The following is a 15,061-nucleotide window of genomic DNA, read 5'->3' as shown; positions in this document are numbered from 1 at the left end:
CCATGCTGACTATCGATCACCCACTCACACTAGTTCCATGTCATCCCACTTTCTCATCCACTCCCTACAATTTTATAGAGTTTTATCACAATTGGACAGCATCAGGGCAGCAGATGAAGACTCCTTTCTGGGAGAGCTCTGGTTGCAGGCATGGGGTGTTGTGGCTGCTGGGACTGGGCTAGAATGGAGGAGCGGGAATGGCCGGTAAAGAGCAATCCGTGAAGAGGGTGGGTGGGCCACACCGATCAGTGGGTAGCTCCGCTCTCAGGCAGAGCAAGTGGGGGGTAGCTGGGGGAGCAGGGCTGGAATGAGAGCAGGTGAGGGAAGGGGGGGGAAAGCAAGAGTGAAGGGGACCATGAGATTGGGAAGACTGAGGGAGACAAGAAAGCACACCAACACCTCTACGTCTTTAGATGGCTTAGGAAGTTCGGCATGTCCCCAACAACTCTCACCAACTTCTACAGATGCGCCGTAGAAAGCATTCTATCGGGATGCATCACAGCATGGGTTGGGAACGGCTCCATCCAAGACCGCAAGAAGTTGCAGAGAGTTGTGGACGCAGGCCAGACCATCACACAAACCATCCCGTCCATTGACTCCATCTACACTTCACGCTGCCTCGGCAAGGCCACCAGCATAATCAAAGACGAGTCTCGCGCCGGTCACCCCATCTTCTCCCCTCTCCCATCAGGCGAGAGGCACAGAAGTGTGAAAACGCACACCTCCAGATTCAGGGACAGTTTCCTATCAGCTGTTATCAATCCTGAGCCACTATCTATGTCACAGGACTCAGACTTAATCGGACTTTCCTGGACTTGACCCTGTACTAAACGTTATTCCCATTATTTTTGTTCACACCATGGATGGCTCGATTGTAATCATGTATTGTCTTTCCTCTGACTGGTTAGCATGCGACAGACACTATTCACTGTACCAATAAACTAAACTAAACAGGTAGGGATAGGGGGACTGAGGGGGTCGGGACAGGGAGACTGAAAGAGGGAATATGTGTTGGTGGGGGGGGGGGGAATGAGAGGAGTAGTGTTGGCTGAGGGAAAGAGTGGATGCAAGAATTGTAAAGGACAGATTGAGAAGAATTTGCAATGCATTACGTGGTAAATTCAAAACTGGTTTGAATTGTGGTGTCTTCACCAAATCTGGCAGCAAGAAGGTTAAGCCAAAGTTTGAGAGCAGAAATTCTTATGGGGAAGTATTTTTTTCCAAAAGTAAACTGTATTCTGAATAAAACATAGATAAAAGACATAAAACTGCAAAAAGCTGAAGTAGAAGAGAAAGTGGGATAACAGAACAAATGTGTACAGGTGATCAATGGTCGGTGTGGACCGAAGGGCCTGTTTCCATGGCCTGTTAAACTAAACGAAACAAAAGATTGATGATCGCTTTCTGGGAAAGGCTGTAACCAGGTGCCATATGGTCTCCTGGTAGATTTTGTATATTATAATAGATGAGCTGCACAGTGGAGTTTCTGCCTTGCAGCGCTAGAAACCCACATTCCATCCTGACTACGGGTGCTGTCCGTACCGAGTTTGTACATTCCCCCGTGACCATGTGGGTTTGCTCCGTGTGCTCCGGTTTTCTCCCACATTCCAAAGTCGTACAGGTTTGTCGGTGAATTGGCTTCGGTAAATATTGTAAATTGTCCGTAGTATGCAGGATAGTGCTAGTGTACGGGGTGATCGCTGGTCGGCGTGGTCACATTGGTCACATCGGCGAAACCAAACGCAGGCTCGGCGATCGCTTCGCTCAACACCTGCGCTCAGTCCACATTAACCAACCTGATCTCCCGGTGGCTGAGCACTTCAACTCCCTCTCCCATTCCCAGTCTGACCTTTCTGTCATGGGCGTCCTCCAGTGCCATAGTGAGTCCCACCGGAAATTGGAGGAACAGCACCTCATATTTCGCCTGGGCAGCTTGCAGCCCAGTGGTATGAACATTGACTTCTCCAACTTTAGACAGTTCCTCTGTCCCTCTCTTCCCCTCCCCCTTCCCAGATCTCCCACTCTCTTCCTGTCTCCACCTATATCCTTCCTTTGTCCCGCCCCCCTGACATCAGTCTGAAGAAGGGTCTCGACCCGAAACGTTGCCCATTCCTTCTCTCCTGAGTTACTCCAGCTTTTTGTGTCTATCTTTGGTTTAAACCAGCATCTGCAGTTCCTTCCCACCTATATCGGGATTGATTTGAGGATGAGTGTTTGGTGTAAGTGAGGGCTGTTGCACAGAATGGACTAACGATGAAAGCTGCTCTTTAGAATCACTGAGCACCTCTGGCAGCTCGGTTCCTGAATGGGTTTCACTTTCTCTTCGCCCAGCTTGTTTTCTTGTGTTATCATGCTTGACGTTTTGCAATTCGCCCCTAGTTCCATCGTCCGAATTTCTCACGTTCTATTGTTTGGTCGCCATTCTGAAAAGTTTCTCCCATTGAGGCTCCACAGTCAAGGTTGAAGCCTTTAAATCTTTTGATGCCAGAGAGATAGAAGGAATGGCACAGTGTGCAGGAAGGAACTGTAGACGCGAGCTTACACCGAAGATAGACACAAAATGGTGGGTTAACTCAGCGGGACAGGAAGCATCTCTGGGCAGAAGGAATGGGTGACGTTTCGGGTCGGGACCCTTCTTCAGACGACCAAACGTCACCCATTCCTTCTATCCTGAGATGCTGCCTGTCCTGTTGAGTTACTGCAGCGTTCTGTGCCTATCTAGAGTAGCACAGGGACAGGCCCTTCAGCCCACAATATCTGTGACGAACTTGAAGCCAAATTAAACGAATGCCTTCTGTCAGCACATGATCCACAGCCCTCTATTCCCTGCACTTCCATGTGCCGATCTAAAAGTCTCTTAAATGCCACTATTGTTTATGCTTCTACCACCACCCCACGCAGCATGATTGAGGTGTGTGTGTGTGTGTGTGCGTTCAAAAACTTGTCCCACGCGTCTCTTTTAATCTTTTTCCCCCAGGATTCTCCCCTCTTGCCTGTCTGAATAATTAGGGATAGATCCTACCAGCCTTTCGGGACGTGTCCGCTTTAATGAATAGTTGTTTAAAGTACTTTGCGCATATTAATCGCTTGAATGATATTAATCCCACAACAGATATCCACACAGGAAGAAAGCCAAGCTAAGAGTGCAGAGGATGTGATTGATGGAGCAGTTCGGTCCTCACTCCTTCACCAGGCATTAAAGAAAGGTACATCTCTCCTGTACGGAACACCTTTGTTCTATTTGCTTCACGTGAACTGGTTTGATTCAATGTTCAACGATACTTCATTGTCACGTGCAGTGAAGGTGCAGTGAACTTCTTTGTTTCTGCATATAATGCACAAAGGACACAAAGAGTCATCAAGAAACGGGGCTTCCCCTCCTCCATTATAGATGAGGCTCTCACTATGGTCTCTTCTACATCCCGCAGCTCCGCTCTTGCTCCCCCTCCCCCCACTCGTAACAAGGACAGAATCCCCCCTGTTCTCACCTTCCACCCCACCAGCCAGCGTATCCAACATATCATCCACCAACATTTCCGTCACCTACAACGGGACCCCACCACTGGCCATATCTTCCCATCCCCTCCCCTCTCTGCGTTCCGCAGAAACCGTTCCCTCCGTAACTCCCTGGTCCACTCGTCCCTTCCTACCCAAACCACCCCATCCCCGGGCACTTTCCCCTGCAACCGCATGAGATGCAACACCTGTCCCTTTACCTCCCCCCTCAACTCCATCCAAGGATCCAAACAGTCTTTCCAGGTGAGACAAAGGTTCACTTGCACCTCCTCCAATCTCATCTATTGCATCCGCTGCTCTAGATGTCAACTTCTTTACATTGGCGAAACCAAGCGCAGACTCGGCGATCGCTTCGCTGAACACCTGCGCTCAGTCCGCATTAACCAAACTGATCTCCCGGTGGCCGAGCACTTGAACTCCCCCTCCCATTCCCAGTCTGACCTTTCTGTCATGGGCCTCCTCCAGTGCCATAGTGAGGCCCACCGGAAATTGGAGGAACAGCACCTCATATTTCGCCTGGGCAGTTTGCAGCCCAGTGGTATGAACATCGACTTCTCCAACTTTAGATAGTTCCTCTGTCCCTCCCTTCCCCTCCTCCTTCCCAGATCTCCCTATATCTTCCTGTCTCCACCTATATCCTTCCTTTGTCCCGCCCCCCTGACATCAGTCTGAAGAAGGGTCTCGACCCGAAACGTCACCCATTCCTTCTCTCCCGAGATGCTGCCTGACCTGCTGAGTTATTCCAGCATTTTGTGAATAAAAAGAGTCATCATGTATCTGGCACAGACAAAGTTGCAAAGTACTCGTCAGAGTCCCGATGGCCCCCCCTTTGTTCTGTCTGCCCCCCCCCCTCTGCCGGCCCCTCTTTGTTCTCGGCGGTAACCCCACCGGGCCCCTCCATGTTCTCAGTAGCCCCCTCCATGTCGGGTCCCCCCTTGTTCTCAGTGGCCCTTCCCCCCCACGCTGGGTCCCTCCTTGTCTCTCGCCGGCCTGGCCCGGAACTGACCACTTCAGTTCCCCTGCTGAGTTTTTCCATTCCTGTGCTCAGCAGCCCAACAGTGCAAACGGAACAATTATGCAATGAGAAATGAAGAAGCAATAATCACGAGTGTTGAAGTCCAAGATAACTGAATATGTCAGGAACTTACTAATGTCAAAACCTTGTTAGTCTTCAATGGAGTACTCATGACGGCATTTATAGTCAATCGAAACAAAATGAGGTTTTGAGGCTCTATTTAACAGCTCTGTTTGTCCCCAGCTTCAAAGAATTGACATTGTGATGACCTAAACTCAACATTTTGCCTTGTCCATGGGTCCATCTTTCCGGTGTGTCTCCTGTTTCACTTCTCTTTGCAATCCTAGAGTCACATTTGAAGAAACTTTCAGATGCTAGCTTTATTCTAGCTTCAGGTGCGACAAGGTGGCCTAGCGGTAGAATTGCAGCCTTGCGGCGCCAGGGATCCGGGTTCGATCCTGACCACTGCTACTGTCTGTACGGAGTTTGTACGTTCTCCCCGTGACCGCGTGGGTTTTTCTCCGGGTGCTCCAGTTTCCCACACTCCAAAGATGTTCAGGTTTGTAGGTTAATTGGCTTCGGTTTAAAAAAAGAGCTGTAAATTGTCCCCAATGTGTAGGATAGTGATAGTGCATGGGTTGATCGCTGGTCGGCGCGGAATCGGTGGGCCTGACCTATTTCCGCGCTGTATCTCTAAAATATTATGTTTCAGGCCATTCTTCTAATCAGGAAGCTATCAATAATCTCTTTGCTATTGTGGCATAAAGAGTTCAGGCACAAATTAATGTAATAGCTCCTTGACAAACAGATGCAGCATGAGTTAAGCTAAATATATTATCAGGCAACTGATATCAGGCAACCTGCTGGTGACAGTTAATATCAGGCATCTGAACCATCCTACCAACAACTAGTTACTAGCTACCTCACTGACGACCCTCGCACTATCTTTGATTGGACTTTACTGGGCTTTATCCTGCACTAAATGTTACTCCCTTTATCATGTATCTGTACACTGTGGACGGCTCGATTGTAATAACAGTATAACAGTATAACAGAGCTTTATTTGTCATTCGGTACCGAGGTACCGAACGAAACTACATAGCAGTCATAAAAAAAAGAACACAAGACACATAACCCCAACACAAACGTCCATCACAGTGACTCCAAACACCCCCTCACTGTGATGGAGGCAACAAAACTTCCACTCTCTTCCCCACGCCCACGGACAGACAGCTCGTCCCCGACCGACCCGCACAGTCCCCGCAAGGGGATGGAAGTCCCCGCGGCCGAATCGCACCGGGCGCTGAAACGTCTCGCGGCCGAGCCGGGCGATGAAAGGCCCCGCGACCAAGCCTTGCGCAGCTAAGTCCCGTGGCCGAGCCGCACCAGGCGATGTTAAGTCCCGCGGCCGAGCCGCACCAGCGATGAAAAGTCCCGCGGCCGAGCTGCACCGGGCGATGTAAAGTCCCGCGGCCGAGCTGCACCGGGCACTGTTAAGTCCAGCGGCCGAGCCGCACCAGCGATGCAAAGTCCCGCGGCCAAGCCGCACCGGGCGATGAAAAGTCCCGCGGCCGAGCCGCACCGGGCACTGTTAAGTCCAGCGGCCGAGCCGCACCGGGCGATGTTAGGCCCCGCAGCCGAGCCGCACCCCGCGCCGTGAGGAAGAGAAAAGTTTCCCCCACCCACCCCCCCCCCACACACATACACAACCAAAAAAAATACAAAAACCATCCCAACACCGACACACAACAAAAAAAAAAGGAAAAAAGACGAACAGACTGCTAGCGAGCCGCAGCCGTTAGGCGCCGCCACTTAGGCCAAGATGAGTAGGCCATGTATTGTCTTTCCACTGACAGGTTAGCACGCAACTAAAAGCTTCTCACTGTACCTCGGTACACGTGACAATAAACGAAACTAAACTAAATATATTAAAAATCCATTTACTCCCCCGAGTTATTCAAGAAACAAAAGTGAAAGTTAGTGAGGAAGAAGCTGGCCTTTAGTTCGTCGTTAGTCATCACATGTGAGACACTCCCTTCTGGGTAAGCTCACTTCACACATTTGGATAGAACTGAATGCTGTAAGTATTCTCATGAATGTTTAGTGCTGGTGACTGACGGTGGAGAGTAGTTGGTGCAAAATCTGTTATTTAGAATTTAGCTGAGAATTTAGAGTTTAGAACTTAGAACTGCCAGCCACAGGAAATAGTTCTGTGAGAAGGGTGGGTGATATAGAACTTTAGACTTTAGAGATACAGTGCAGAAACAGGCCCTTCGGCCCACCAGGTCCGCGCTGACCAGCGATCACCCCGTACACTAGCACCATTTCATGCACTATGGACAAGTTACAATTTTTACCAAAGCAATTAACCTACAAACCTGAGGTTGACACAAAATGCTGGAGTAACTCAGCAGGTCAGGCAGCATCTCGGGAGAGAAGGAATGGGTGACATTTCGGGTCGAGACCCTTCTTCAGACTGAAGAAGGATCTCGACCCGAAACGTCACTCATTCCTTCTCTCCCGCGATGCTGCCTGACCCACTGAGTTACTCCAGCATTTTGTGTCTACCTTCGATTTAAACCAGCATTTGCAGGTTTTTTTTTCCTACACAACCTACAAACCTTAGGTTTGGAGTGTGGGAGGAAACCAGAGCACCCGGAGAAAACCCACGTGGTCACATGGAGAATGTACAAACTCCGTACAGACAACACCCATTGTCAGGATCGAATCTGGGTCGCTGGCGCTGTAAGTCAGCAACTACTGCTGTGCCAGTGCTCAGCCCCATAGAACATAGAACAGAACAGCATAGGAATATGCCCTTCTGCCCACAAGATGCCAAGGATAACTGATCTCAACTGTCTGTACATGATCCATATCCCTCTATTCCCTGTACATGCATGTGCCTCTTAAACACCACTGTTTTATCTGCCTCCACCAGCCCTGGCAATGTGTCCCAGGCCCCCAATACTCTCTTTGTAAAAAACAAACTTGCCCCGTACAACTTCATGAAACCTTTCCCCTTCATACCTTATAGGTATGCCCTCTAGTTTTGAACATGTCCACAAACCTGTGAAAAAGGTTTTAACTGTCGACCCTATCTATGCCTTACCTAATTTTACATGCTTCTGTCAAGTCTTGCTATTGAGGGCGTGCAGCGTAGGTTAATTCCCGGAATGGCGGGACTGTCCTATGTTGAAAGACTGGAGCGACTAGGCTTGTATACACTGGAATTTAGAAGGATGAGAGGGGATCTTATCGAAACATATATGATTATTAAGGGGTTGGACACGTTAGAGGCAGGAAACATGTTCCCAATGTTGGGGGAGTCGAGAACCAGGGGCCACAGTTTAAGAATAAGGGGTAGGCCATTTAGAACGGAGATGAGGAAAAACATTTTTAGTCAGAGAGTTGTAAATCTGTGGAATTCTCTGCCTCAGAAGGCAGTGGAGGCCAGTTCTCTGAATGCATTCAAGAGAGAGCTAGATAGAGCTCTTAATGATAGCGGAGTCAAGGGGTATGGGGAGAAGGCAGGAATGGGGTACTGATTGAGAATGATCAGCCATGATCACATTGAATGGTGGTGCTGGCTCGAGGGGCCGAATGGCCTCCTCCTGCACCTATTGTCCATTGTCGCCCCTCAACCTCTGAGGTTCCAGAGAAAACAATCCATCCTACCACTCCCTGCAGCTGAAAGCCTGTAATCCAGGCAGCTCTCTGTCAAACCTCTGCACCCTCTCCAAAGCCTCCACATCTTTTCTTGTAATGAGGCGACCAGAAACCACGCACGATACTTCAAGTGCGGCATAACCAAAGTCCTACAGAGCCGCGTCATGACTTCCTGACTCTTCTACCCAATGCCCCCAGCAAAGAAGCCAAGCATACCTGATGCCTCTGTTACCATCCTATCTACCTGTGCTACCACCTTCAGTGAGCTATGGGCTTGGACTCCAAGATCCCTCTGCATATCAGGGCTAGTCAGGGACGTGCCATTAACTGTATACTCCCTGCATTCAAACTCCCAAAGTGCAACACCTCACACTTGCTCAGGTTAAACTGCATCTGCCATTTCTCCTTCTACTTCTGCAGCTGATCAATCTCCTGCTGTTTCTTCTGACAGCCTCCCTCACGGTCCGCAATATTGGTGTCGTCAGCATGGTGAACAGAGATGGGTTATAGGAAATAGGGGGGGTTTATTTGGGGAATAGTGAGGGGTGATGCAGGGAGTGTGGAGGAATGATGTGCAGGAAACGGGGATGGGTGATGTGGGAAATGATTCCCACTCTTCTCTGTCTGCTGCTAGGTATACCGTTGAACTTTTCCCCCATGGATTAGCCAAGTGAATATGTTTTCCTTATTCTTATTAGCTGGAGTCGGCACATCTGACTTGTGGCAGTGTCCACTGGCAATGGACAGGACTGAGAATGGTTTTCTCTCGCCTCGCCCAGTCCATGATATAACTGTGCTGACACTGAAGGACAGGCCAATGGAGGGAAAAGCGTTAAAGCTGCAATTTGCCATCTTGACCTCTCTTCTGACATCGTCCTTTTCAATTTAAGATATAACCAATTATCTATTTTTGTGTGTGTGTGGTTGTGTGTGTGTGTGTGTGTGGTTGTGTGTGTGTGGTTGTGTGTGTGTGGTTGTGTGTGTGTGGCTGTGTGTGTGTGTGTGGTTGTGTGTGTGTGGCTGTGTGTGTGCGGTTGTGTGTGCGGTTGTGTGAGTGAGTGAGAGAGAGAGAGGGAGAGAGACGGGGCTGCCAGAAACCATTGCAGAGGATGTGACCTTTTACTGTTGGTCCTACACTCTGCCAACCTTTAACTCTGGAGGAGTTTGGCAGCTGGCTTTGGGACCAGAGACCGTCACGTGATTTTTGGCATGGTTCTGCAAGATTTAATCCAGATGGCAAAGTTGCAGGGGAGGTGTCATGCAATCATCTTTGCTCATTTATTTTCAATGCCTGTTTATTTCATAATCGGTGTTTTCTTCAACCATCTACACTTGGCGTAATACACAGCATGAATATATTGTGAAGATAGATACAAAAATCTGGAGTAACTCGGTCTGAAGAAGATTGCGCTTGTATTCGTTGGAATTTAGAAGGATGAGAGGGGATCTTATAGAAACATATAAAATTCTTAGAGGATTGGACAGGGTAGATGCAGGAAAAATGTTCCTGATGTTGGGGGAGTCCAGAACCAGAGGTCACAGTTTAAGAATAAAGGGTAGGCCATTTAGGACTGAGATGCGGAAAAACCTTTTCACCCAGAGAGTTGTGAATCTGTGGAATTCTCTGCCACAGAAGGGAGTGAAGGCCAATTCACTGGATGTTTTTAAGAGAGAGTTAGATTTAGCTCTTAGTGTTGAGGGAATCAAGGGATATGGGGAAAAAGCCGGAACGGGGTACTGATTGTGGATGATCAGCCATGATCACAATGAATGGCGGTGCTGGCTCGAAGGGCCGAATGACCTCCTCCTGCACCTATTTTCTATGTTTTTATAAACCACCATCTGCAGTCTCTTCCTACCTTACTGACCTTTCTATCCTCGGCCACCTCCATTGCCAGAGTGACTCTACATGCAAACTGGAGGAACGGCACCTCATATTCCACTTGGGTAGCTTACATCCCAATGGTACAAACATTAAATTCTCCAATTTTAGGTAAGTGACCAACAGCAACCGTTTCCCCTTGAGTTGTTGATGGCTAGTTATCTAAAATTGGAGAATTTGATGTTCATACCATTGGGTTAAAAGCTACCCAAGCGGAATATGAGGTGTTGTTCCCCTTCCACCTACATCCCTTCCTCTGACTTCACATTTTGTGCATCTTCTCTCCTTATCTCATAGCCTTTTGCCTTTTACCCACCTCTGGCCTTTGTCCACCCATCTGCCATCAAACCAACCTCACCGGAATCCACCTTGAAGCCTGCATAATAATCCAGTCAATTTCTGTTGCCTTCCCCCTCCTTCACAAAAAGCCAAAATATCATCCTCTATATCAATGGTGGAGAGAGTCAAAAGCTTCAAATTCCTGGGCATGCATATTTCTGAAGGTTTTTCCTGGACCCAGCACACTAATGCAACTATAAAGAAAGCCCATCAACGCCTCCACACATGCCTCCCACCTTACAATGCTCCGACTTGTGATATTCTGACTTTACGATGGGGCAAATGCTGGACAAACGGCAGCGAGTCGCAGCACGCTTCCAGCCACGTGAATTAAATTCCAGTCAGGTGCATTAAATGCATTTCGACGTACGATATATTCGGTTTGCGATGGGTTTCTTGGAACGTAACCACATCCTAAGCTGAGGAGCGCCTCTACTTCCTGAGAAGGTTGCGAACATTTAGTGTGTCAGAGAGGACGCTCTTGAACTTCTACACGTGCACAGCAGAGAGCATATAGACTGGTGGCATCACGGCCTACTTCAGCAACTTGAATGCCCAGGAGCGAAGAAGACTTGAAAAATGCCCAGTCCATCACGATGGGTCTGACCTCCCCACCAATGACAGGATTTACAGGAGTCACCGCCTCAAAATGGCAGCCAGCATCACCAGCAACTAACACCACCCTGGCCACGCTCTCATTTAACTCCTCCATCGTGAAGAGGATATAGGAGCCTGAAAACTGTAACGTCCAGGTTCAGGAATAGCTTCTTCCGTACAGCCTTCAGGCTATTAAACACCACAACCTCCAAATAACCTCTGAATTACATAGACTTGAGGCCATTGGTTTTTGTCTTTTTACACTATTATTATTTGTTTTTAATGCATGTGTGTATATACAATAATAGTGTTATATACACACACTGAACTTTTTTTCTCATTTATTACATTGTTTAGTATACTATGTTTACATGTTCTGTTGTACTGCTGCAAGTAAGGATTTTATTGTTCTATCTGGCCCATCTATATACTAAAACTCTTGTTTGTTTGTTTGTTCCTGAACTACAGCCAAAACGGTACACGATAGCGCGACAATTTTAGGCCCACCTTACTCACCGTCGTTCCTTTGGTGCTACTGGAAGAAGTTTCATTGAAATCGGTGTTATATTTTTAAAGTTATTCACTTTTTAAAGTTTAAATCTATCTCCTAGGGAGGGAGGGAGGGAGGGGTGGGGGGAGGAGGGAGGATAAGGGGGGTTGAGGGGGATGGAGTGGGGGGGAGGGGAGGGAGGGGGGAGTGGGGGAGGAGAGGGTGCTGCACCAATGCAGGAGAGGTTTGGGCCCAATGGGTCCGCTTGGTCTATTATGACTCTAGAAATGCCCACACAATGCTTCTTGTAGTGGTAGCATAACCTCAGCCTGTTCAGGTAACATCTTATTAAGTGGACTGTTTTCCTCCTCCAGTGTTTGACTGCAGTTACTCCCAGTTCATCTTGTCGTGGTACGACCCTCCTGAGGCTACTGCCGACCAGCCACTCTACCACGTTCTACTGCATGAGTTTAACACCGCCGTGGATTATGCATTGGGCAAAATCAGGAATCTGAACTTCACCAGAATAGACATTAGATTGATTCAAATCCTTACTATCCATTTACGAAATGTCAAGAAGAAAACTAAGAGGTATGATATGTTTTTAATCTGGGATGGGTTGTAACTGAAGATAGAATAAGAGCAAATATAACATACCTGGGAGTTTCCTTATCTTTACTGCTTGTGTTTTCAAGGCATTTTCTGTTGCATTTTGTATCCGTTCTTTCATTTTTAATCTCTTCCCCCGTTACAACCCCTCTGTGTGCTTATCAAAGATGGAACTATTTTCATTGTTCCAATTTCTTGTATTGATTATATCCTGCATGTGGTGCAGCTGGTAGAGCTGGTGTCAGGGTAAGAGTTTGACCATTTAGGGAACTGAATATATTTGATAAATATTTGAACTGAAAGTGTTGGAGGTCAGGGAGTCCACATTATGGATTCTATTTGGGTGGCACAGTGGTTCAGGGGTAGAGTTGCTGCCTCTCAGTGCCAAAGGCTGATCGGGGTTCAGTCCTGACGGGGGGGCTGTCTGTACGGAATTTGTACATCTTCCCATGACCGCATGGGTTTTTTCCAGTTTCCTCCAACCTTCCAAAGACGTGCAGGTTTGTAGGTTAATTGGTTCCTGTAAATTGTCCCTAATGTGTAGGATAGAACTAGTGCAGGGGGTGATCGCAGGTCGGCGTGGACTCAATGCAGGATGCACAATGATCTTCATGCCTCTGTTTCTATTTAATTATTTGGATTTGAGTTCCTAATCTGGCTTGGTGCGATTCAAGCTTGTGTTGCCATGGCAACGGTCAAGCTCTCTGGATGATGGTACAGTGACTTGACCACCATGCTTCCTGACCCCAGTGAAACATGAACATTTATACATGTTCCGCCCTCTCAAAAACATATATTGTTAAGTTAAAATTTTACTTTAGTTTTGCTTAGTTCATTGTCACATGTATCGAGGTACAGTGAAAAGCTTTGTTGTGGAATTCTGTGCCACAGAAGGCAGTGGAGGCTAATTCACTGGATGAATTTAAAAGAGAGTTAGATAGAGCTCTAGTGGAATCTAGGGATATGGGGAGAAGGCAGGCACGGGTTACTGATTGTGGATGATCAGCCGAATGGCCTCCTCCTGCACCTATTTTCTATGTAAACATAGTGTTCTGTGGGAGGAAAGAGAAGCACCCAGAGAAAAACCACGTGGTCATAGGGAGAGCGTTCAAACTCGGTACAGACCTCCCCCTGGTCTCTGGCGCTGTGAGGCAGCAACTCTACCACTGCGCCACTGTGTCATAGTTGTTGGCATTAGCCGTTGTGAGGAGAACTGCGACAAAAACAGAGTTGGGATTTTACTGCATCGGTTTGTAACAATAGCGCAGCATTCAATGTGTCTCCCTTCATACACTGGGGCAACAACAGTGCAAGTGTAAACTATGACTCATTCAATGATAGACTTTCCTTGGGGTGTTATTATTTGATTGAAAGATACAGCATGGAGTCCACACAGACCAGCGATCACACGTTCTCACTAGTTCTACGTTATCCCACTTCCTCATCCACTCCCCACACATGGGCATCGTTTCGGGCCGAGGCCCTTCTACACACCTTTATTAACCATGCTTCAGCCTTTCGTTCAGCCAGTGTAGAACATTGTCCCCAGGGGCAATGTTCAGAGGCCAATTAACTTGCAAACCTGCGCGTCTTTGGGATGTGGGAGGAAACCGAGCACCTGGAGGAAACCCATAGTCACTGGGGGAACGTGCAAACTCCACACAGACAGCACCCGAGGTCAGGATCAAACCTGCGGCACGGTGTCGCAGCGGTAGAGTTGCTGCCTTACAGCGAATGCAGCGCCGGAGACTCAGGTTCGATCCTGACTACGGGCGCCGTCTGTACGGAGTTTGTACATTCTCCCCGTGACCTGCGAGGGTTTTCTCCGAGATCTTCGGTTTCCTCCCACACTCCAAAGACGTACAGGTTTGTAGGTTAATTGGCTGGGCAAATGTAAAAATTGTCCCTAGTGGGTGTAGGATAGTGTTAATGTGCAGGGATCACTGGTCGGCACGGACCCAGTGGGCCGAAGGGCCTGTTTCTGCGCTGTATCTCTAAATCTAAACAAAATCTAAAATGTAAAACCCAGGTCTGTGGCGCTGTGAGGCAGCAGTGGTCCCTGAGGCGCCATTCCGGTAACTAAGTATAGTCTTGTGTATTAAGAAATCTATTTTGGTTTGTTTATAAAGATCTGGTCATCATGTGTTGCAGAGAGAAAGTTTTCCAGAGTCGACAGGATGAGGTGTATTTTCTGAGGAGAACTGCCACTGACCTGATACACAATCTGCTTCCAGAGACACTGTGGAAACTAAACTGCTACCAGAGTGTGATGAGGGAAGCGATTGCACTGAAAGGTAAGTATCTACACTGGCTGAACGAAAGGATGAAGCATGGTTAATAAAGGTGTGAAAAAGGGTCTCGGCCCGAAACGTCACCCATTCCTTCTCTCCAGAGATGCTGCCTGACCCGCTGAGTTACTCCAGCATTTTGTCCACCTTCGATTTAAACCAGCAGTTCTTTCCTACACAAGCATGGTTAATACTCAGGTCACCCGTTATGTCATTGAGCCGTACAGCACAGAAACAGGCCCTTCGGCCCACCATGTCCATGCTGCCTATCTATAGATTTTTTTTTAGATTGAGAGATACAGCGCGGAAACCGGCCCTTCGGCCCACCGAGTCCGTGCCGCCCAGCGATCCCTGCACATTAACACTATCCTACACACACTAGGGACTATTTTTACATTTTACCCAGCCAATTAACCTACAAACCTGTACGTCTTTGGAGCGTGGGAGGAAACCGAAGATTTTGGAGAAAACCCACGCAAGTCACGGGGAGAACGTACAAACTCCGCACAGACGGCGCCCATAGTCAGGATCGAACCTGAGTCTCCGGCGCTGCATTCGTTGTAAGGCAGCAACTCTACCGCTGCGCCACCGTGCCGCACGGTTGTATAGTTGTACAGTTAATCATTGTATAGTTGAAGATCGCTGATCTCTATATTCAT

The 15,061-nt window shown here is 48.1% G+C and overlaps 1 protein-coding gene across 1 annotated transcript in view; it reads left to right on the top strand.

Moving 5' to 3' along the window:
• Positions 1-15,061, top strand: part of LOC144600740 (uncharacterized) — a 58,580-nt gene that overhangs the window by 4,129 nt on the left and 39,390 nt on the right. The window contains exons 2-4 of the mRNA XM_078412664.1: positions 3,113-3,206; positions 11,880-12,096; positions 14,266-14,408. Of these exons, the coding sequence (XP_078268790.1) occupies positions 3,113-3,206; positions 11,880-12,096; positions 14,266-14,408 (454 nt within the window). The remainder of the gene's footprint in view (positions 1-3,112; positions 3,207-11,879; positions 12,097-14,265; positions 14,409-15,061) is intronic.

The sequence above is a fragment of the Rhinoraja longicauda genome, chromosome 15 (assembly GCF_053455715.1).
Source record: "Rhinoraja longicauda isolate Sanriku21f chromosome 15, sRhiLon1.1, whole genome shotgun sequence".
Taxonomy (NCBI): domain Eukaryota; kingdom Metazoa; phylum Chordata; class Chondrichthyes; order Rajiformes; family Arhynchobatidae; genus Rhinoraja; species Rhinoraja longicauda.
Note: the sequence above shows the minus strand (reverse complement) of the source record. Positions and strands in the feature narration are given on the sequence as shown.